Source organism: Stegostoma tigrinum, chromosome 43, assembly GCF_030684315.1.
Source record: "Stegostoma tigrinum isolate sSteTig4 chromosome 43, sSteTig4.hap1, whole genome shotgun sequence".
Lineage (NCBI taxonomy): Eukaryota > Metazoa > Chordata > Chondrichthyes > Orectolobiformes > Stegostomatidae > Stegostoma > Stegostoma tigrinum.
Window position 1 is genome coordinate 7,756,325 of NC_081396.1, and position 23,219 is coordinate 7,779,543.

A 23,219-nucleotide genomic window follows, 5' to 3' on the forward strand; every position below is an offset into this window, starting at 1 on the left:
GGAGTGTGTTTTCCCCTGGTTGGGGGGTTTAGAACCAGGGAAAACTGGTATAGACTATTCAGGATCGAGATGAGAAAACATTGGATTCACTCAGATGGTAATGCATCATAGAATCTCTACGCTGTAGGCAATTCGGCCCAATTCTAACCCTCTAAACAGCATCTCACCCATACCCACACCCCTCACCCTATAATCCTGCATTTCTCATGGCCGATCCACATAACCTGCACATCCTTGGGCGCTATGGGGCAATTTAGCATTGACAATCCACCCTCACCAGCACACCTTGGGGCTGTGGGAGGAAACCCACACAAGCCCTGGAAGAACGCACAAGCTCCGCACAGACAGTCAGCCAAGGCTGGAACCGAACCCAGGTCCCTGTCACCATGAGTGCTCATCCCTGATCCACCTTGCCACCTGTGAAACCTTGGGATTCACTACCACGGAAGTCTGCGGGGGCCGAGTCACTGAGTATAATCAAAGGAGCGATTGCTAGATGTTTAGGTAATTGAGGGCCTTGTGGGGATTGGTGGAGACAGCGGCGATAAATAATCAAGATCGAGGATCGGCCGTGATCAGCTCGAGTGGCGTATCAGTATCCAAAGGGCCGAATGTCCTGCTCCTGCTCCCAAGTGGCTACGAGTGTAAATTCCATGCAGAAACCAGGAGCTGAAAAGCTTTAATGAAGGGCGGCCATCAGCGACTGTCGTCAAACCCATTTAGAAACGGGGAGGAGAACAGCCGGGGTGGGGAAGCGGCTGAGCCCACACTCTCTGGGGGAGGACGAAACCACATTCAAGAGGAAGTCCCTCATGAATCCAACAGAGGATCCCTTCACCAGTGAGGGGTGAGACTGCAGAACTGGGAAGCACAGGGACGCGTGTGGGAGTGAGTGCGCTGAAGAGAGGCTGGTTAACGAGGGGCATGCGGTCATGAGGGAACCCAGGGGAGTTGGTGGGGGGGGGGGGTAGATTTTGGCCAGTTGCCCCAGGGAAAGAGGAAGGATGTGACACGTCCATTGGGTTTTTAACCATTTGACGGCAAAAAAAGTCCACGGCCTCGAAGGGCTCAGGCTGAAGGAGTGACTTTACGGGAGGAGTTCTACCTCCCGTTTAGGGCACACGTGAAGGATGGCAAGGGGAAAGTCCACCTTAGCGCAACCTTCGTGCCACCCCCCACCCCCCCACCCCCAGGCCATTGGTGTTGGCAAGGGGAAGAAGGAAGCAAGGAGTCGCAAGCCCCGGAGTGACGAGCAGGGGAGCGTCCCCCCCACCCCCGGGCACACCGAGGCTGGCGTTCCCTCGATCTGCGGGTGACGTCTTCCATAAGACATAGGAGTGGAAGTGAGGCCATTCGGTCCATCGAGTCCACTCCGCTATTTAAATCATGGCTGATGGGCATTTCAACTCCACTTCCCTGCACTCTCCCCGTAGCCCTTGATTCCTTGTGACTTCATTGTGAGTGAGGGAAGCCGTGGGGACTCGCACGCACCGGGGGGAGCGTGCAGAACGGCCCCGACTGGGGATCCAGAGAGCAGGATTGCCCCCTTTCCCGCCACTTCCTCTTTGAAGAGACACTGAGTGTAGGGAGGCTAACGCAGCTCGGTGGACAAGTGGAACTGGCGTAAGGCACTGCGCAGGGACAGTGGGAGGATGTGAACACATTGGAGAGAGATGCTGCAAGGACGCGAAAGGGATCATCGAAACACAACAGTGTGGAATCAGGCCATTTTTCCCAAAGAGTCCACACAGACCCTCCGAACAGCATCCCACCCAGGCTCACTCCCTCTACCCTATCCCTGTAACCCTGCATTTCCCAGGGTTAATGCATCTGGACACTCTGGGCCACCGTGTGCACCTACAGAGTCATAGAGTCACAGAGATGTACAGCAAGGACAAGCTGGACTCTTCAGTCCATGCCGACCAGCTATGCTACATAAATCTAGTCCGACTTGCCAGTATTTTGCCCATCTCCCTCTAAACCCTTCTGAGTCATATACTCATCCAGATGCCTTTTAAATGTTGTAACTGTACCAGCCTCCACCACTTCCTGTGGCAGCTCATTCCATACACACACCACACTCTGCCTCTTAAGTTCCTTGTAAATCTTTCCCCTCCCTCCTTAAACCTACGCTGTCTAGTTTTGGGCTCTCCCACCCCAGGTAAAAGACCTTGTCTATTCACCCTATCCATGCCTCTCATGATTTTATAAACCTCTATAAGGTCACCCCTCAGCCTCCAACGCTCCAGGAGAAAACAGCCCCAGCCTATTCAGCCTCTCCCAATAGCTGAGAAACCCCCGAGCCCGGCCACATCCTTGTAAATCTTTTCTGAACCCCTGCCAAGTTTCATCGGGAAGCAAATCTGCTGTTCTTATCCTGGCCTGGCCTACACGTGACTCCAGGCCCCACAGCCCAACGTGGTTGATTCTCTCTGCCCTCTGAAGTGGCCGTTCAGTGGTATCAACTGCTGCAACATTTTCAACAAATGAGTGAAACTGGGCAGACCATCTGACATCGATCTAAGCATGTCAAGCAACAACAGCCTGACCATGAAGAGATGTTTCCCCTTGTGGGAGAACATGGACTGAGGGGGTCATCGTTTGAAAGATGAGGGGTCGATCGTTTAAAACGGAGATGAGGAGACATTCTCATTACTCCTACAACCACTGGGCATCGGCGTGGCACACAAACCCACATTGACCCTACGCCAACTGCTCACCCGAACCAAAGGCCCACTACACAAGATCCCCCGCAGAGGCTGTGACAAACACTATCCCGGACACACAGGAAAGAAATTCATCGCAAACAAGAACACCAACTGGCAACAAAAAGCCATGACTGATGCTCACTCGCCTCATAGATAAGAAGAACAACCAATTCCACCGGGATAGCAACCAGGAGCCTGGGATAGGCGAAGCAGAGCCCTAGAAATTCCGAGAAGCCTGGTTCGCCACGAGAATAAACATATCGAGCTAGAGCCCATATGTGCTCCATTGCGAAGGAAAACCAGAAGGAGGTAATCCGGCTCAAAGCTTAAATCCCAGATGAGAAAACACAACAGCGCTTCATCAGAGGCTGCACTGTTGATGTTACCCAGCAGGGCAATAAATAACAATGAGCCAACCAATCACAACATCCACAACCCGAGTTACAGATCTGCGCTGAAACCCTCAGGAACATTCTCTCGGAGGGCTGAGAGTCCCTTCTGCAGAAGGATGAGTGTATGAATGCGTATGTGCGGATGAATGGTTCATGGTCACATATATCTTGGGAGTTTCAATAAACATGGCAACATTTTGAGGTAGAAAGGAGCGAAAAGGAAGTAGTGAGATAGGGGCCAGGTTCCCAAGCACGGCTCCAGGGCTTCTGCGAGGCCAGCGCTCCAGGCCCACTGCTGCCAGGAGAAGCCACTGCTTCATCTTTGCACTCAACACCTCCCCAACATGAGTCGGGCCTCAGAAGCTGGGCCCGCTCGCTCCTCTCTGCTGCAGTCCATTACATACTTTTAAGGCACAGGCAGACAGACTCCCAGCTATCAAAGGGATGAAAGATTGTCGGGATAGGCAAGGAATGTAGCTTTGAGGGCAAAACCACGGTCTTATTAAATGGCAGACTTTGCAAAGCCAAGAGTAAGATTATCAGCCACTTTCAGAGAAGCACACAGGTCGAGTATTGTGCACCGCTCAGCCACGCCATGACGATCGCACCAGAACGCACGCGGAAAGGATTGACATTGGGCTCTGTGGCGGCTCAGCGGTCAGCACTGGCAGCGCCAGGGGCCCAGGTTTGATTCCACCCTCGGGCAAGTGTCTGGGCTCTGCACACTGTCCCCCGTGTCCGCGCGGGTTTCCTCTGGGCGCTCTGGTTTCCCCCCCACAACCCAAAGATGTGCGGGTTAGAGCGGACTGGCCGTGCTAAATAGCCCCATAGTATGCAGTGATGTGCAGGTTAGGTGGATTAGCCTTGGAAAATACAGGGATGGTGCAGGGGGTGGGTCCACTTCAGGAGGTCAATGCGGACTGGATGGGCTGAATGGCCCGCTTCCACACTGTAGAGATCCTATGACACGATGTTCCCAATCAATTCCAGGAAACATTGGACATGTGTCCTAATGGATGTATATGAAATTGTGAAAGACGTAAATACGCTTGTCAGATGCAAACTATTAATCTTTGCCAAAGAGGGTTAAAACCCACGGAAGGTGGATGTGAAGTGCTTGGGTCATACTAAAATCTGAATCAAGTTCAGCCCCTTGAACCTGCCCTGCCCTTGTGTGAGATGGTAGCTGGAACTGTTTGGAATGGCAGATCCACCTTCCCTCCGATCTCCAAGCTACCGTTGGCTCCCTTGTCTAACAAGAATCCACCCACCACTGCCTTCCAAATATTCAAAACCTCTGCTGCCACAGTCTTTGCAGGAAGCATGTTCCAGAGCTGTAGCTCTGGAGTTTAATTTACACAAATGTGGGCATATTGCAAAGGCAAACCAGGGCAGGGCTTGTACACTGAATAGCAGGGTTTGAGGGCGTGTTGTGGAACAAAGAGAACTCAGGGACATAGCTCCTTGAAAGTGGAGTTTTAGATAGACAGGGCGGTGAGGGTGGCTTTCGGGACGCTCGCCTTTATGGGTCCGTGCGTTGAGTACGGGGAGTTGGGAGGGGCATGTTGGAACTGTACAGGGACATTGGTCAGGGCCACTTTGGGAATACTGCGTCCAATCCCAGTCTCCCTGCTGTAGGAAGGATGTTGTGAAACTTGAAAGGGTCCAGACAAGATTGTCAAGGATGTTGCCAAGGTCAGATGGTTTCAGCTATAGGGAGAGACTGCAATAGGCTGGCAATATTTTCCCTGAAGCATCAGAGGATGTGGGTCGCCCTTACAGAGGTTCAAGAAGGGCATGTATAGGGTGAATAACCAAGGTATTTTTCTCAGGGTAGGGGAATTCAAACCTGGAGGGTTTAAGGTGAGAGGGGAAAGATTTAAAAGGGACCTGAGAGGCAACTTTTTCACACAGAAGGTGGTGTTTGTGTGTGTGTGTGTGTGTGTGTGTGTGTGTGTGTGTGGAATGAGCTGCCAGAGGAAGTGGTGGAGGCTGGTACAATGAGAGCATTAAAAGGCACCTGGATGGGCACATGAATAGGAAGGGTTTAGGGTGATATGAGCCAAATGCTGGCTGATGGGCCTGGATTAATTTAGGATATCTGGGCAGCTTGGGCAAGTGCACAAGAGGGTCTGTATCCGTGCTGTGCAACTCAATGACTCGGGTCACAATGTGACAGCACTGGAGAGGGAGCGGAGGAGATCACTTGGATGTTGCCTGGTCTGAAGCGATTCAGCTATGAAGGCAGACTCAATAGAGTGGGATACCTCCCACCCAGAGCCTCCAACCTTATTATTCCCCAACCCCACACCACCCGCTTCTATCTCCTTCCCAAAATCCACAAATCTGCCTGCCCTGGTTGACCCATTGTCTCAGCCTGCTCCTGCCCCACCGAACTCATCTCCACCTATCTGGACTCCATTTTCTCCCCTTTGGTCCAGGAACTCCCTACCTACGTCCGTGACACCACCCACGCCCTCCACTTCCTCCAGGACTTCCAATTCCCTGGCCCCCAACACCTCATTTTCACCATGGATGTCCGCATGCAGATGGCCTCAAGGCCCTCCACTTCTTCCTGTCCCGCAGGCCCCAACAGTCCCCCTCCACCGACACCCTCATCCGCCGAGCCGAACTCGTCCTCCCCTCAACGACTTCTCTTTCGATTCCTCCCACTTCCTACAGACAAAGGGGGTGGCCATGGGCACCCGCATGGGCCCCAGCTATGCCTGCCTCTTTGTAGGTTACGTGGAACAGTCCCACTCCCTCACCTACACTGGCTCCAAACCCCACCTCTTCCTCTGTTACATTGATGACTGTATCGGCGCCGCCTCTTGCTCCCCAGAGGAGCTCGAACAGTTCATCCACTTCACCAACACCTTCCACCCCAACCTCAAGTTCACCTGGGCCATCTCCAACACATCCCTCACCTTCCTGGACCTCTCAGTCTCCATCTCAGGCAACCAGCTTGTGACTGATGTCCATTTCAAGCCCACTGACTCCCACAGCTACCTAGAATACACCTCCTCCCACCCACCCTCCTGCAAAAATTCCATCCCCTATTCCCAATTCCTCCGCCTCTGCCGCTTCTGCTCCCAGGATGAGGCATTCCACTCCCGCACATCCCAAACGTCCAAGTTCTTCAAGGACCGCAACTTTCCCCCCACAGTGGTCGAGAACGCCCTTGACCGCGTCTCCTGCATTTCCCACAACACATCCCTCACACCCCGCCCCCGCCACAACCGCCCAAAGAGGATCCCCCTCGTTCTCACACACCACCCCACCAACCTCCGGATACAATGCATCATCCTCCGACACTTCCGCCATCTACAATCCGACGCCACCACCCAAGACATTTTTCCATCCCCACCGCTGTCTGCTTTCCGGAGAGACCACTCTCTCCATGACTCCCTTGTTCGCTCCACACTGCCCTCCAACCCCACCACACCAGGCACCTTCCCCTGCAACTGCAGGAAATGCTACACTTGCCGCGACACCTCCTCCATTACCCCCATCCCAGGCCGCAAGATGACTTTCCATATTAAGCAGAGGTTCACCTGCACGTCTGCCAATGTGATATATTGTATCCATTGTACCTGGTGTGGCTTCCTCTACATTGGGGAAACCAAGTGGAGGCTTGGGGACCACTTTGCAGAACACCTTCGCTCGGTTTGCAATAAACAACTGCACCTCCCAGTCGCAAACCTTTTCCACTCCCCCTCCCATTCTTTAGACGGCATGTCCATCATGGGCCTCCTGCAGTGCCACAATGATGCCACCCGTAGGTTGCAGGAACAGCAACTCATATTCCACTTGGGAACCCTGCAGCCCAATGGTATCAATGTGGACTTCACCAGTTTCAAAATCTCCCCTTCCCCCACCGCATCCCTAAACCAGCCCAGTTCGTCCCCTCCCCCCACTGCACCACACAACCAGCCCAGCTCTTCCCCTCCACCCACTGCATCCCTAAACCAGCCCAGCCTGTCTCTGCCTCCCTAACCTGTTCTTCCTCTCACCTATCCCTTCCTCCCATCTCAAGCCGCACCTCCATTTCCTATCTACTAACCTCATCCCACCTCCTTGACCTGTCTGTCTTCCCTGGACTGACCTATTCTCTCCCTACCTCCCCACCTATACTCTCTCCACCTATCTTCTTTTCTCTCCATCTTCGGTCCGCCTCCCCCTCTCTCCCTATTTATTCCAGTTCCCTCTCCCCATCCCCCTCTCTGATGAAGGGTCTAGGCCCAAAACGTCACCTTTTGTGCTCCTGAGATGCTGCTGGGCCTGCTGTGTTCATCCAGCCTCACACTTTGTTATAACTCGCGTTCAGGTTTTTTGAGGAGGTTACAAAGGTGATCGATGAGGGAAAGGTGGTTGAATTTTTCTACATGTTCTTCAGTAATGCCTTTGACAAGATCCCTCCTGGCAGACTGGTACAAAAGGTGAAGCCACATTGTATTGAGGTTGAGCTGGCAAGCTAGATATAGAATTGGCTTAGTCATAGGAGACAGGGTAGCGGTGGAAGGATGCTTTTCGGAATGGAGGGTTGTGACCAGTGTGTGTTCCACAGGGATCAGTGCTGGGACCTGTGCTGTTTGTGGTTTACATAAATGATTTGGAGGAAAACGTGACTGGTCTAATTAGTAAGTTTGTGGACGATATAAAGATTGGTGGAGTTGCAAATAGTAAGCAGGACTGTCAGAGGATACAGCAGGATATGGATCAGTTGGAGGTACAGACAGAAAAATGGCAGATAGAGTTCAATTTACTTGATAAGAGGCGTCCAAAATGATCAGAGGTATGGATAGAGTAGGCAGCCAGAGACTTTTTCCGAGGGTGGAGGTAGCTATTACGAACGGGCATAGTTTTAAGGTGAGTGGGGGTAGATACAGGGGAGACGTCAGAGGTAGGTTCTTTACTCAGAGGGTGTAGGGGGCATGGAATGCATTGCCAGAGAGGGTAGTGGAGTCGGCCTCGTTAGGGGCATTTAAGCAGCTATTAGATAGGAATATGGATGATAGTATAAGGTAGGGGTGGAAGTTAGATAGACCTTAGGATTGGAGTAAAAGTTTGGCACAACATCATGGGCAGAAGGGCCCGTACTGTGCTGTACAGTTCTATGTTCTATGTTTAGTACAGACACACGTGGGGTGACGTACTTTGGAAGGTCGAGCGCAGGTGGAAATTACACAGAGAATAGCAGAACCCTTCGAAGTATTTGATACGCAGAGGGATCTGGGTGTACAGGTCCACAGATCACGGAAGGTGGCAGCGCAGGTAGATAAGGTAGTAAAAAGAGGTCTGTGGGATGCTGGCCTTCACTGGAAGGGGCGATGAGTATCAGAACAGACAAGTTATGCTGCAGCTTTATAGAACTTTAGTTAGGCCACACTTGGAATATTGCACTCAGTTCTGGTCGGTACACTACCAGAAGGAGAGGGTACAGAAAAGGTTTACCAGCATGTTGCCTGCTAAGGGGGATTTTAGCCATGAAGAAAGTTTCGGTAGACCTGGTTTGTGTTCACGGGAATGCAGAAGGTTGACAGGCAACTTGATAGAAGTTTATAAGATTGTGAATGGCATGGATAGAGTAGAAAGTAAAAGGCTTTTTCCTTGTGTGGAAGGGTCAATTACTAGGGGACACAGGCTCAAAGTCCAGGCAGGGAGCAAGTTGAAAAGAGATGTGTGAGGCACGTTTTTCACACAAAGACTGGTGAGCGCCTGGAATGTGTTGCCAGGGGAGGTAGTGGAAGCAGACACAATAGCAGCATCCGAGAAGCTCTCAGACAGATACACGAGTGGGAAGGGAGTAGAGGGATATGGATTCTGCAAGTGGAGGCAGTGTCGGTGTGGAAGGGAGAAGTACGGCAGTACAGGCTTGAAGTGCCCACGAGTCTGGCCCTTCGCTCTTTTTGTAAATCGTTGCTGTTTTTATCTTGGAAAGAGGCTTTTTTCCCACTGAGCTGTTGGGAGTGGGGGCAGCAGACGATGAGTGAATGTGTGAGAGAGACTGACTTTGGGAAAGGGAATGTGAGCAAGTGAATATTTTGGAGGAGAGTGTGAACAGTGAGCATGGGCTAAACAGCATCGCCCATCCCTAGTTATTCTTTGAGAGGTGGTGTTGAGCTGCTATCTTGAACCGCTGCCAGCTACATGCTATAGATCCACAACGGCCTTAGGGAGGGAATTCCAGGATTTTGACCCAGCGACACTGAGGGAACAGCCTTCACCAGGAACCATGGTGATCCCTGTTTTGCAAGGAGACATTCAAGTACTTTTTAAATGTGGCGAGGGTTTCTACCTGTATCACCCTGTCACGCAGTCAGTTCCAACACCCTACACCCTTCCAGGCGAAAACTATTTCCTTCAAAAGGATGGGCATGCTCAGCTCGTCTCTGCTGGAGCTTGGAAACTATGAAACTGATGAAAGTGTCTAAGATCCCGAGGGGTCCAGGTAGGGTGAATGTGAAGAGCACAGAAATAGGGGTCACACTTTATGAGCCAAGGGTCACCCATTTAAGACAGAGATAAGGTGACGTTTTCTTTCTGTCATAGGATTGTGAGTCATAAAGAAGCATCATATTATATTACAGCAGTGGTAGAAGCCCTTTGGCTCATTAGGTCCATGCTGGTCATCAAGCATACACTATTCCAATCTCAGTTATATGCTGTGGCTTATCTAAATACTTGGAGTCATACAGTCATACAGCACAGAAACAGGCCCTTCGGCCCAACCAGTCCATGCCGACCATAATCCCAAACTAAACCAGCCCCACCCACCTGCACTTGGCTCATATCCCTCCAAACCTTTCCTATTCATGTACTTATCCTAATGTCTTTTAAACGTTGTAACTGTACCTGGATTCACCACTTCCTCTGGAAGCCCATTCCAAACACAAGCCACCCCCTACCTAAAGATGAAAATCCCCCCTCGTGCCTTTTGAAAGTCTCTCTCCTCGCACCTTACAAATATGCCCCCTGGCCTTGGAATCCCCACCCTGGGGACAAAACACCTGCCATTCATCTGATCCCTGCACCTCATAATTTTATAATCCTCCAGAAGGCCACCCCTCAACCTCCTGGGCTTCAGTGAAAATACTCCTGATAACCCAAACCCTCCATTCCCTGCAACATCCTGGGACATCTTTTCCGAACCCTCTCCAGCTTAAAAGTGTTCTTCCGAAACAGAGCTGGACATAATATGCCAGAAGGGGCTTCATAAGCTGCCCTGCACAACCTCAGCATAACATCATAATTTCACTTCTTAAATGTCTTGAGGGTTCCTGCCCCTACTACGCTTTTAGACAGTGAGTCCCAGATTCCCACCACCCGCTGAATCGAGTTTTCTTTCTTCAAGCTTGCTGTGAACCTTCTGCTTCTCACCTTAAAAATGTGGCCCCGGTAATTGACGTCTCTACTGAGAGGAATGGTTTTTCTCTATCTATCTGTGTCCCTCGTGAATTTCTGCACCTCAATCATATTTCGTTCCACCTCACACACAGAAATGTAGGAAACCAACCCCAGACTATTGAGGATAACAAAGTGTGGAGCTGGATGAACACAGCAGGCCAAGCAGCATCTCAGGAGCACAAAAGCTGACGTTTCGGGCCTAGATCCTTCTCCCCCAACCCCCTCTCTGATGAAGGGTCTAGGCCCGAAACGTCAGCTTTTGAGCTCCTGAGATGCTGCTTGGCCTGCTGTGTTCATCCAGCACCACACTTTGTTATCTTGGATTCTCCAGCATCTGCGTCCCCTGAGGTGGAGGTCATGAATGATGTTGGAGAGGCATGACCCTCCCATGCTGTCTATTGCTAATAAATCCATTTGCATCTAAATGTGTACAGATCTTGTCCCTGAGAGCCTTTTCCAACAATTCCCCCACCATTGACGTAAGACTCACAGGTCTGCAATTTCCAGCATTATCCCTGCTATCCTTCTTAAACAATAGGAAAACATTGGCTATTCTCCAGTCCTCTGGATTGACATGAAGAGGAAAACTGGAGTATGAGAGAAGAGTAGCCAAAAATATAAAAACAGATGAGAAACTTTCCTTCGGATATTTAAAAAAGAGTTGACAAAGTATGCATTGGTCCTGTAGAAAATGAATATGGGGCTGCGGTAAAGTTCTGGTCACCCTATTATAGGAAGGATATTATTAAACTGGAGAGGGTTCTGCAGAGATTTAACAGGAAGCACACAGTAAAAGATTTTGAGTCTTAGGGAAAGGCTGGGGCTTTTATTACTGGAGTGTAAGAAGTTCAGGGGCGACTTCTAGAGGTTTTTAATAATGAAGGGCATGGAAAAGGTGAATGGCAATGGTCTATGCGCTAGGTTGAGGAAGTTCAAGACTAGAGGACATCTTTTTACGGTGAGAGGAGAAAGATTTAAAGAAGAACATGAGTGGCAATGTTTTTACACACAGAGCGGTTTGTGTGTGGAATGAACTTCCTGAGGAAACGGTGGGTGCACGTACAGTTACAATGCTTAAAATTCACTTGGATAAGTACATGAATAGGAAAGGTTTGGAGGGATATGGGCCAAGCACAGGCAGGTGGGACTAGTTTAGTTTGGGATTATGTTTGGCTGGTTGGACTGAAGGGTCTGTTTCTGTGCTGTGAGACTCTATGACTATGACCATATTAGGCTGGGAAGCTCATTTATTGTTTATTGCACAGGGATTTGAGTGTGAGGCTAAAAGAAGCCTTGCTGCAATTGGACAGGGTTTTGCAGACTCTGCATCTAGAGGAGCATGCGTGGTTTTAGTTTGAAAATGTAAGACAGGAGCCTTTCATATTTGCAGAACTAGAGTGAAGGATCACCAAGATAGTCCCCGGGATGAGGGGGTTATCCTAGAACAAGAGTGAGAACAAGGGGGTCACAATGTCATGACATGGCATGGGCTAGATAGCACTGAGATGAGGAGAAGTTTCTTCGGGGGGCAATGAACATGTGGAACTCTCAAGTGCAGAATACCATAAAGGCAGGGGTGCGGAAAATATTTAAGAAAGAAATAGGTACTGTTATGGACCAGATCAAACCCCCTCAAAATATTTTAAGAAGGTAGACCTAGACCCTAAAGTTTTCTTATTTTGAAGCAAATGTCAAGTGCCTTTTCCAGATGCGATACAACTGGTCAAATTATGCGACATTGAGCAAAACATGGTTTATTTAAGCACTGTAGTTTAAATGTAAACAAAGAGGAATTTAGAATAAGTAATTGTAAGTAATAGAATAAGTTATTAGAAAATTAACAGAACAATAGATTCAGTCACTTTACTAATTAACTGTTCCAATAGCCAATATCCTGTAAACACACCCCTCGACAAAAATAAAACAAATTAGATACAGATTCTCACATGCAGTTCTCCAATCCAGGAGGAAAAAAAAATACCAAGAGACAGTTCAGAGTGAGTAGCACCCGGGAGACTTTCACTGGCACTTCCAACTCTGTTGAAACCCCAATAGCTTCTGACGCTACTGGAAAACCAAAACCCAGAGATCTTGATCCGTCGGAGCTGGCCACAGCCATCCAGGCTGTTTAAACGAAACCCAAGACCTCCCAAGCTGTTTTCTCCAGTGGTCCTGGTAGACTGCTCAGAGCCTCTGCCTCACAACCTCTTCTTAAAAAAAGCAACACCGAGGACAGAATAACTCAAAGTCACAGCATCGTCACAATAGATTTCTAGCCACTAAAAGTGACATGGGTATGGAGAGAGAGCAGGGGTATGGTGGAGACAGAGGATCACCCAGGATCTTGTTGGGTGAAGGGGTGAGTTTTCGCTAAAGATGCCAGCAGTGTAAGATGCTCCAGCCAGGACCTCTCTGCTTGCCGGCTCCTTTTCCTTTTCTTCTTTCTTTTTTTTTCACTTCTTGCTGTAACTGTTCTCCACACTCACCCCCATGTCCAACCCACCATCTTTTAACTTCATAAAGCGCCCTACCCAGAGGGAATGGAGAACGGAGACCGAGGCCAGCCAAGCGTGGGAGACATGAATAGCGACGGCAGGGTCTGAGTCCCGGAAGCGAGTTGCGACAGGAGCGAGAGAAGCGTGAGTGCGAACGGAGACCGGGGCGGAAGCAGAACGAGCGTGGGCGGATCTGGCAGCTGAGACGCAGATGGAATCTGGGAGCAGAGCGAGCGCGGGCGGAGCTGGGAGCCGAGACACAGACGGAATCTGGGAGCAGAGCGAGAGCGGGCCGGTGGGCCGGAATGGGCCGTGGAGACGAGTCCTGGATGGAGGCAGTGAGGCTGCTCTGAAGCCCAGAGGGCTCGGACTCAAACGACAAGGACTATAACTTGAGTACTTTGAAGGCACCTCTTATTCTCATCTGGGTTTGTTAAAACTCTGCATTCCCATGCTAGTCTTTCCTTTCTTTCATCATGTCAATTCTGAGACAATATTTAAAGTATCTGTACCTGAGATGATGCCGAGAGGTGACATTACAAACTTTTCACTGACTCATTTGTTAAGGCAGATGGTGAAAAGGAAATTCTAATCAACAGTATGAAGAGCCAGGACAAAGAGCAATACAACACAGGAACAGTCCCTTTGGCCCTCCAAGCCTGCGCTGACACATTTTGCCCTTCCATATTAAAACTGTCTTCACTTACAGGATCCATATCCCTCTACTCCCTTCCTATTCATGTATTTGTCCAGGTGCTTCTCGAAAGCTGCTACTGTGTCTGCTTCCATCGCCTCCCCTGGCAGCACGTTCCGGGCACTCCCCACCCTTCTGTGTCAAACATGCCTCGCACATCTCTTTCAAACTGCACCCTCCCATACCTTGAACCTGTGTTACCTATAATTGACCCCTCTGCCCTGGGAGACAGCCTCATACTTTCCACTCTATCCATGCCGTTCACAATGTTATAAACATATATCAGGTCAGCCCTCAGCCTCCAGTGAAAACAAACCCAGTCTATCTAACCTTTCTTCATATCTAAAATCCCCTGGAACAGGCAACATTCTCTTTTTCCCATTCATTTCGCAGGACGTGGGCACCGCTGGCTGGGCCACCATTTTTTGCCCATCCCTAGTTGCCCTTGAGAAGGTGGGGGTGAACCTCTGCAGTCCTCCTGCTGTGGGTTGACGCACAATGCTATTGGGGAGGCAATTCCAGGATTTTGACCCAGCGACAGTGAAGGAACGGCGATACATTTTCAAGTCAGGAAGGTGAGTGGCTTGGAAAGGAATTTGGAGGTGGTGGTGTTCCCATGTGTCTGCTGCCCTTGTCCTTCTCAATGGAAGTGGTCATGGGTTTGGAAGGTGCTGTCTGAGGATCTTTGGTGAGTTTCTTGGTAAACTGTACCCTCCGTATGCAATAGGTTAGACTAGGACATCCTTGTTTAACATGTCCCAGGTCTGAGGAAGGAATGAGTTCTCATTCTGTCTGTAGGACAGGAGGTCAGGCAAAATGCAATGTCTAACAAGAGGAGGAAATCAGAAAAATACAGAGACAGCAAAATCACTCAATGGAAACACATTATGGGAAGTGACTTGAAAGCACTGCAGATGGAAAAACGATCTGCTGGGGGCCAGGACTAATTTCAGATGATTAAGAAGTGACTTTGCGACGGTAAATTCGTGAAGGTGAGACCACGACAAAACAGTATCACGGCTTCTTTGACAGCACTTTCCAAACCCATGACCATTATCAGGTGGAAGGACAAGGGCGACATTGCATCCTGCAAGCTCCCCCCCACCAACTCCCTCACCATCCTGGCTTGGGAATATATCGCTGTTCCTTCAGTATCGTTGAATCCCTCCAGTATGGCAGCAGGCCATTCTGCCCATCAAGTTTACACCGACCCTTCAAAGGTCATCCCACCCAGGCTCACCCCTGTATCCCGGCATTTCCAAAAACCGATTGGACTGTGGAAGGATGCCGTCACAGACCGTTGTCCAACCTGGTGCTGTGAGGCAACAGTGTTAACAGCAGAGCCACTGTATCAAAATCCTGGAATTCCCTCCCTACGGGCATTGTGGGTCTATCTACAGCACGTAGGCTGTAGTGGTTCAAGAAGCCAGTTCACCATCACCTACGTAAGGGCAAGAGGGATGGGCGATAAACGTTAGCTCATGCTCACTCACACTGTCCTTCAAAATATTCACTTCCTCACATTCCCTCTCTCAAACATACACTCGCTCGTACTCTGCAAGCCCTACCACAGACCTCTCAGTAGAAGAAAACAACCTGGGCCGAATACAGAAACTGCAAAGATTTAGGGAAAGATTAACAAGGAGGGAAAAACTACACTACAAGAAAAAGTTAGCCAGAAACATAAAATCAGATAAGAAAAGCTCCTTCAGATATTTCAAAAGGTATTTATTGATCCTACAGAAAATTAGTACGGGGAACTAATAATGGAGGATGTGTCATGAGACAGGAATAATTAATGATCTCACAGTTAGGATCCTCTTGAGAGGAGTGATCACAGCATGATTGAATTTAAAATACAGATGGAGCGTGAGAAGGTTAAATCCAGTACCTATGTCCTGTGCTTAAACAAAGGAGGCTATGAAGGAATAGGGAGGAGTTAGCTAAGGTAGAATGGGAGCAAAAACTTTATGGTGGGTCAATTGAGGAACAGTGGAGGACTTTCAAAAGGATTTTTCACAGTGGTCAGCAGAAGTATATTTCAGTGATAAGGAAGAGCTGTAGGAAAAGAGAGAGCCAGCCATGGGTGTCGAAGGAAATAAAGGAAAGTATCAGATTGAAAAAAAAACCTACAAAAAAGCAAAGAGTAGTGGGAAACTAGTAGACTGGGAAATCTTTAAAGGCCAACAGAAAGCCACAAGAAAAGTCATAAATAAAAGTAAGATAGATTGTGAGAGTAAACAAGCTCAGAATATAAAAACAGGCAGCAAAAGTTTCTGTAAATATGTAAATCATAAAAGAATGGCGAAGGTAAACATTGGTCCTTTAGAGGATGAGAAAGCCAATTTAATAGCTGAGAATGAGGAAATAGCCAAGGCATTAAACAATTATTTTGTGTCGGACTTCACAGTGGAAGGCACAAATAACATGCCGAAAACTAATGGCAAGAAGGTTAGAGCAGGTGAAGACGTAGAAACTATCATTATCACTAAGGAGGCCGTGCTGGGCAAGCTAATGGGGCTAAAGGTAGACAAGTCTCCTGGCCCTGATGAAATGCATCCCAGGGTACTAAAAGAGGTGATGGGGGAAATATCAAATGCACAAGTAATTATTTATCAAAATTCACTGGATTCTGGGTAGTTCCCGTAGATTGGAAAGCAGCCAACTTGACGCCACTGTTTAAAAAAGGAAGTAGACAAAAAGCAGATAACTATAGGCCAGTTAGATTAACTTCGGTCGTGGGGAAAATGCTTGAATCTATCATTAAGGAAGAAATAGCAAAACATCTGGATATAAACTATCCCTCTGGAAACACCCAGCACAGGTTCATGAAGGGTAGGTCATGTTTAACTAATTTAGTGGAATTCTTTGAGGACATTACTTGCACGGTGGACAATGGGGAACCTGTGGATGTGGTGTATCTGGATTTCCAGAAGGCATTTGACAAGGTGCCACACCAAAGGCTGCTACATAAGATAAAGTTGCACGGTATTACAGGTAATGCATTGGCATGGATGGAGGATTGGTTGACCAGTAGAAAGCAAAGAGTAGGGGCAAATGGGTGTTTTTCTGGTTGGCAGTGGCTAGTGGTGTGCCTCAGGGATCAGTGTTGGGGCCGCAATTGTTTCCAATTTACATAAACAATTTGGAGTTGGGGACTAAGTGTGGTATGTCAAAATTTGCAGATGACACTAAGGTGAGTGGTAGAGCAAAGTGTGCAGAAGACACTGAAAGTCTACAGAGGGATATAGATAGTCGAAGTGAGTGGCAAGCGTCTGGCAGATGAGTACAGTATTGATAAAGTGTGAGGTTATCCATTTTGGTAGGAATAGCAGCAAAATGGACTATATTTTAAATGGTAAAAATTTGCAGCACGCTACTGTGCAGAGACACTTGAGTGTGCTTGTGTATGAATTGCTAAAAGTAGGATTGCAGGTGAAGCAGGTAATTAAAAAGGCAAATTAAATTTTGTCTGCCATTGCTAGAGGGGTGGAGTTTAAAAACAGGGAGGCTATGCTGCAGCTGTATCGGGTCCTGGTGAGGCCACACCTGGAGTACTGTGTGCAGTTTTGGTCTTCTTACTTGAGAAGAGACATACTAGCACTGGAGGGGGGTGCAGAGGAGATTCACTCGGTTGATTCCAAAGTAGGGTGTGTTGGATTATGAGGAAAGACAGAGTAAACTGGGCATTTTACTCATTGGAATTCAGAAGAATGAGGGGAGATCCTACAGAAACATTATAAGATTATGAAGGGAATAGATAAGGTGGAGGCAGGGGAGGTTGTTTCCGCGAGAAGGTGAAACTAGGACGAGGGGGCGTTGCCTCAAAATAAATAAAAGGAAGCAGATGTAGGACTGAGATCAGGAGGAATTTCTTCACCCAAAGGATTGTGAATCTGTGGAATTTCCTGCCCAGTAAAGCGGTTGTTGCTACCTCGCTGAATGTGTTTAAGGCAAGGCTAGATAAATTTTTGAACAGTAAAGGAATTAAGGGTTATGGTGAGTGGGCGGATAAGTGGAGCTGAGTCTCAAAAAGATCAGCCATGATCTTGTTAAATGGCGGGGCAGGCTTGAGGGGCCGGATGGCCTACTCCTGATCCCAGTTGTTATGTTCATTTAAGGAGGCGGGCAGATGAATTGAACAGATATTTTGCATTAGTCTTTGCTTAAGTGGATACAAGTAACAAGGGAGGGGCAGACTAAAGAAAATTATATTAGTTTTGTTCATTCCTGTTTTATTACAAGGGAATTTAATGCAACGGTTGGAAGTTGATACATCAGTTATACAGGGCTTTGGCAAGACTGCATTGAGAGTACTCTAACACTACTGGTCACCATACTTACAGAAGGATCTTTAATGCATTGGAAGCAGCTCAGAGATCAGGTTTACTAGACTGATACCTTGAATGAGTGGATTGCTTTTTACAAGGAAGTCTAGAGAGACTAGGCCTGTATCCTCTGGAGTTTTAGAGTCAGAGACGACTTTATTGAAAAATATAAGATCCTGACGAGACTTGACCAGGTGGATCCAGAAAGAATGTTTCTTCTCACTGCAGAATGCAGAGCTAGAGGTCATATAAAAGTAAAGAAAAAGACAGAAGCGAGGAAAAAACTTCTTTCTCAAAACAAATCGAATGAACTGCGGATGCTGTAAATCAGGAAGAAAAAAAGTTGCTGGAAAAGTTCACCGGGTCTGGCTGCATCTGTGAAGGAGAACACAGAGTTAACGTTTCGGATCCAGTGACCCATTCCTCAGAACTGATGATGGCTGGGAAAATGTCAGTTTATGTGCAGAAAATAGGAAGGTGGAGCGGGTAGGGAGTAAAAAATAGGATGGAGCCTAGAGAGAGAGAAAGACAGTTGGACAGACAAAGGAGTTGCTAATGATCAGGCTGGGAGGGTGAGTAGTTGCTAATGGGGACTGTTAGTGACTAACAACAGGGGGTGTGTAATGGCAGGCTACATGGTAACAAGGCCTGGTGTGTGGGGTGGGGGAGGGTGGGACATGGGAGAGTTTAGGCCCTCAAATTATTGAACTCAACATTGAGTCCGGAGGGCTGTAGGGTCCCCAAGCAGAAAATAGGTGCTGTTCCTCCAGCTTCTGTTGGGCTTCACTGGAACACTGTAGCAAGCCAGAGAGAGAGATGTTGGCCAGGGAGCAGTGTGATGTGTTAAAGTGGCAGCAACAAGCACTTCCACATAGCCTGCCATGACACACCCGCTGTTGTTAGTCACTAACAGTCCCCATTAACAACTATTCAACCTCCCAGCCTGATCGTTAGCATCTCCTTTGTCTGTCAGAGACAGCAGGAACTGCAGATGTTGGAGAATCTGAGATAACAAGGTGTAGAGCTGGATGAACACAGCAGGCCAAGCAGCATCAGAGCAGCGGGAATGCTGACGTTTCAGGCTGAGACCCTTCTTCAGAAATGAGGGAGGGGAAGAGGGTTCTGAAATAAATAGGGAGAGAGGGGGAGGCAGATAGAAGATGGACAGAGGAGAAGATCGGTGGAGAGGAGACAGATGGGTGAAAGAGGCAGACTTGGAGCCAGTAAAGGTGAATATAGGTGCGGCGTTAGGGAGAGGATAGGTCAGTCCAGGGAGGACGGACAGGTCAAGGAGGTGGGATGAGGTTAGTAGCTAGGAGATGGGGGTGCGGCTTGAGGAAGGAATAGGTGGGAGCAAGAACAGATTAGGGAGGCAGGGACGAGCTGGGCTGGTTTTGGAATGTGGTAGGGGGAGGGGAAATTTTGAAGCTTGTGAAATCCATTGGGCTGCAGGGTTCCCAAGCGGAATATGAGATGCTGTTCCTGCAATCTTCGGGTGGCATCATTGTGGCACTGCATGAGGCCCATGATGGACATGTCATCCAAAGAATGGGGGGGGGGCGGTGGAAATGGTTTGCGACTGGGAGGTGCAGTTGTTTATTGCGAGCCGAGCGGAGGTGTTCTCCAAAGCGGTCCCCAAGCCTCCGCTTGGTTTCCCCAATGTAGAGGAAGCCACACCGGGTACAATGGATACAATATATCACATTGGCAGATGTGCAGGTGACCCTCTGCTTAATATGGAAAGTCATCTTGGGGCCTGGGATAGGGGTGAGGGAGGAGGTGTGGGGGCAAGTGTAGCATTTCCTGCGGTTGCAGGGGAAACCGCAGGAAATGCTACACTTGTCCCCACACCTCCTCCCTCACCCCTATCCCAGGCCCCAAGATGACTTTCCACATCAAGCAGAGGTTCACCTGCACATCTGCCAATGTGGTATACTGCATCCACTGTACCCAGTGTGGCTTCCTCTACATTGGGGAAACCAAGCGGAGGCTTGGGGACCGCTTTGGAGAACACCTCCGCTCGGCTCGCAATAAACAACTGCACCTCCCAGTTGCAAACCATTTCCACCCTCCCTCCTGTTCTTTAGATGACATGTCCATCATGGGCCTCCTGCAGTGCCACAATGATGCCACCCGAAGGTTGCAGGAACAGCAACTCATATTCCGCCTGGGAACCCTGCAGCCCAATGGTATCAATGTGGATTTCACCAGCTTCAAAATCTCCCCTCCCCCACGGCATCCCAAAACCAGCCCTGTTCGTCCCCGCCTCCATAACCTGTCCGTCCTTCCACCTATCCGCTCTATCATCTAAAGCCCCACCCCCACTTCCGACCTGCTAACCTCATCCCGCCCCTTTGACCTGTCCGTCCTCCCTGGATTGACCTATCCCCTCCCTACATCCCCACCTACGCTCACCTTTACTGGCTCCATCTCCGCCTCTTTGACTTGTCTGTCTCCTCTCCACCTATCTTCTCCTCTATCCCTGATAATAAAATGTGAGGCTGGATGAACACAGCAGGCCCAGCAGCATCTCGGGAGCACAAAAGCTGACGTTTCGGGCCGAGTTCTCCTCTATCCCTGTTTATTTCAGAACCCCCCTCCTCTCCACCATTTCTGAGGAAGGGTCTAGGCTCGAAACGTCAGCTTTCCTGCTGCTCTGATGCTGCTTGGCCTGCTGTGTTCATCCAGCTCCACACCTTGTTTTCTCAGATCCTCCAGCATCTGCAGTTCCCATTATCTCGAGCTTTTCCAAGCAACGTTGTTTTTATTCAGGATTTTTTTCTCTCTGTCAGAGACTCGAGAGCCTTTGGAATTCCCTTCCTCAACAGGCAGTGAAATATTTAACACAGTTGATCAGCAAAGAAATGAAAGATTATCGGGTTGCGTGGACATGTAGTTAGGTTAGAATCAGCTCAGCCGCAATCTTATTAAGTAGCCAAGCAGGGCCGAAAGGCTGTGTCCTACCATTCACAATGTACCTGCATGAAACAATCCCCACTCGCCCTCCTCCTGCTCTTCCGCCCACCCCCACCAGTGAGTATTTCTAAGTATCTCAAGTGTCTGAACCTGATATTGTAAAAGTGTGTAAATAGTAAATGAAATGTCACTCGTTCCAAACTCTGGGATCTTCCTCAATTTGAAAAGCGCGATTGCACTAAGAACCACCATCATCTGCCCCGTCCTCCACCCCCATCTTCATTCATTCAAGACCTTCCCTCCAGCCCCATTGCTCCGCGGGGGCGAAACAAGCCGGTGGGCGGGACATCCCGACGGGCTCTGATTGGCTAGAAGGCTACGCTGCCGGCCCCCTCCTCCTGATTGGCTGAAGCCTCACAGCTGGTTGACGCCTACGAGCCGACCTCGCTCCTCCGATTGGTTGGAGAGCCCGCCGGCGGATTGCTCCCCTCCTGATTGGCTGCACCAACCGTCAATCCGAAATGCCAGCAAATGCCTGTCAGCACCGGAAGGACCTCTCGACGCAGGATGACCATTGAATTTTTTTTATGATTAAATAAAAAGTGGGGTGGGGGTGGGAGAGAGAGAGCCGCCGGGTAACCGGATCTGACCGTTTTCTCCCGGTCATCCACTAGCTCATCTATGAAACCGCGCACGCGCGCCGAGCTCCCGCAGCTGAGGATAGACCACTTTCCAAGCCCAGTGCCTTCTGGGTAGCTCCGCCCGCCATTAACCACAAGGCCCCGGCAGAAACACTACTCAACATTGTCAATGTGAACAGGGATATGCCTGAGGTGCGGGTGGAAAGGGGGCTCTGAGCGGGACAGTATCTTTCATCTGCGAAGTCATTCAAAGCAGTGGGATTATCGGTCTTCCTGTCCACAATGCATCTCTTTCCTGGGTGAGTTTCCAATTCAAGGGGAAAGTGACTTGTAATTGAAACATTCAGAGTTTACTCATAACTAGTTGGGTGGTCCATGGATTTCCCATGATGGAACTGGGAGGACTGTCCAGTCGGTTTCTTCACTGCCACAAAAACAAAGTTGTTGGAAAAGCTCAGCAGGTCTGGCAGTATCTGTGGAGAAGAAAACAGAGTTAACGTTTTGGGTCCATTTATCCTTCCCCAGAGCTTATGGTAGCTGGAGAAACGTCAGTTTATATGTAGAAAATAGGGAGGTGGGTGGGGTAGGAAGTAAACGATAACATAGAGACCAAAGAGAAAGAAAGACAGTTGGACAAAAGAGTTGCTAACGATCGGGCTGGGAGGGTAAATAGTTGGTAATGAGGACTGTTAGTGACTAACAACAGGGGGTTATGTGGTAACAAGGCCTGGTGTGTGGGACATGGGAGAATTTAGGCCCTAAAATTATTGAACCGAATATTGAGTGGGGATGGCTGTTGGGTCCCCAAGTGGAAAATGAAGTGTTGTTCCTCCAGAGATAGTAGGAAATGCAGATGCTGAAGAATCCGAGATAACAAGGTGTACAGCTGGATGAACATAATACGCCAAGCAGCATCAGAAGAGCAGGAAGGCCCAAAATGTCAGCCTTACTGCTCCTCTGCTGCTTGGCCTGCTGTACTCATCCAACTCCACACCTTGTTATCTCTGTTGTTCCTCCAGTTTGTGTTGGGCTTCACTGGAACACTGTAGCAAGCCAGAGACAGAGAAGTTGACTAGAGAGCAGGGTGGTGCATTGAAGTGGCAGGCAACAGGTAGATCAGGGTCTTTTTTGCAAGCAGAATTTAGATGTTATGTGAAGCAGTCGCCAAGTCTACACTTTGTTTCCCAAATATAGGGGAGACCACATTGTGAGCAGCAAATGCAGTAGACCAGATTATTGGAAGTGCAGGTGAAGTGTTGCTTCACCTGGAAGGTATGTTTGGGCCCTTGGATACTGTGGAGGGAGGAGGTAAATGGGCAGGTGTTGCACCTTTGCCGGTTACAGGCGAAGCTGCTGTAGGGCTGTGGCGAGGTGTTAATGATGAAGCAAGTATGGACCAGCGTGTCCCAGAGGAAATGGTCCCTGCGGAAGGCGGACAAGAGAGGGGAGTATGTGTCTGGTGGTGACATCTTGCTGGAGGTGGCAGAAATGGCATCTGATGATCTTCTGGGTGTGGATGCTGGTGGAATGGTAGGTGAGGATAAGGGGAACCCTATTGCTATTGCGGGAGGGAAGAGAAGGGGTGAGGGCAAAAATGTGGGAGATTGGTCAGACCCAATTGAGGGCCCTGTTGACAAC

At 49.1% G+C, this 23,219-nt stretch overlaps 1 protein-coding gene across 1 annotated transcript in view; it reads left to right on the top strand.

The window, feature by feature from the left end:
* LOC125448884 (uncharacterized) overlaps positions 1-23,219 on the top strand; it is a 128,838-nt gene that overhangs the window by 44,327 nt on the left and 61,292 nt on the right. Inside the window, exons 8-11 of the mRNA XM_059641828.1 lie at positions 3,614-3,785; positions 12,563-12,682; positions 13,134-13,340; positions 21,615-21,773. Coding sequence (XP_059497811.1) covers positions 3,614-3,785; positions 12,563-12,682; positions 13,134-13,340; positions 21,615-21,773 — 658 coding nt within the window. The remainder of the gene's footprint in view (positions 1-3,613; positions 3,786-12,562; positions 12,683-13,133; positions 13,341-21,614; positions 21,774-23,219) is intronic.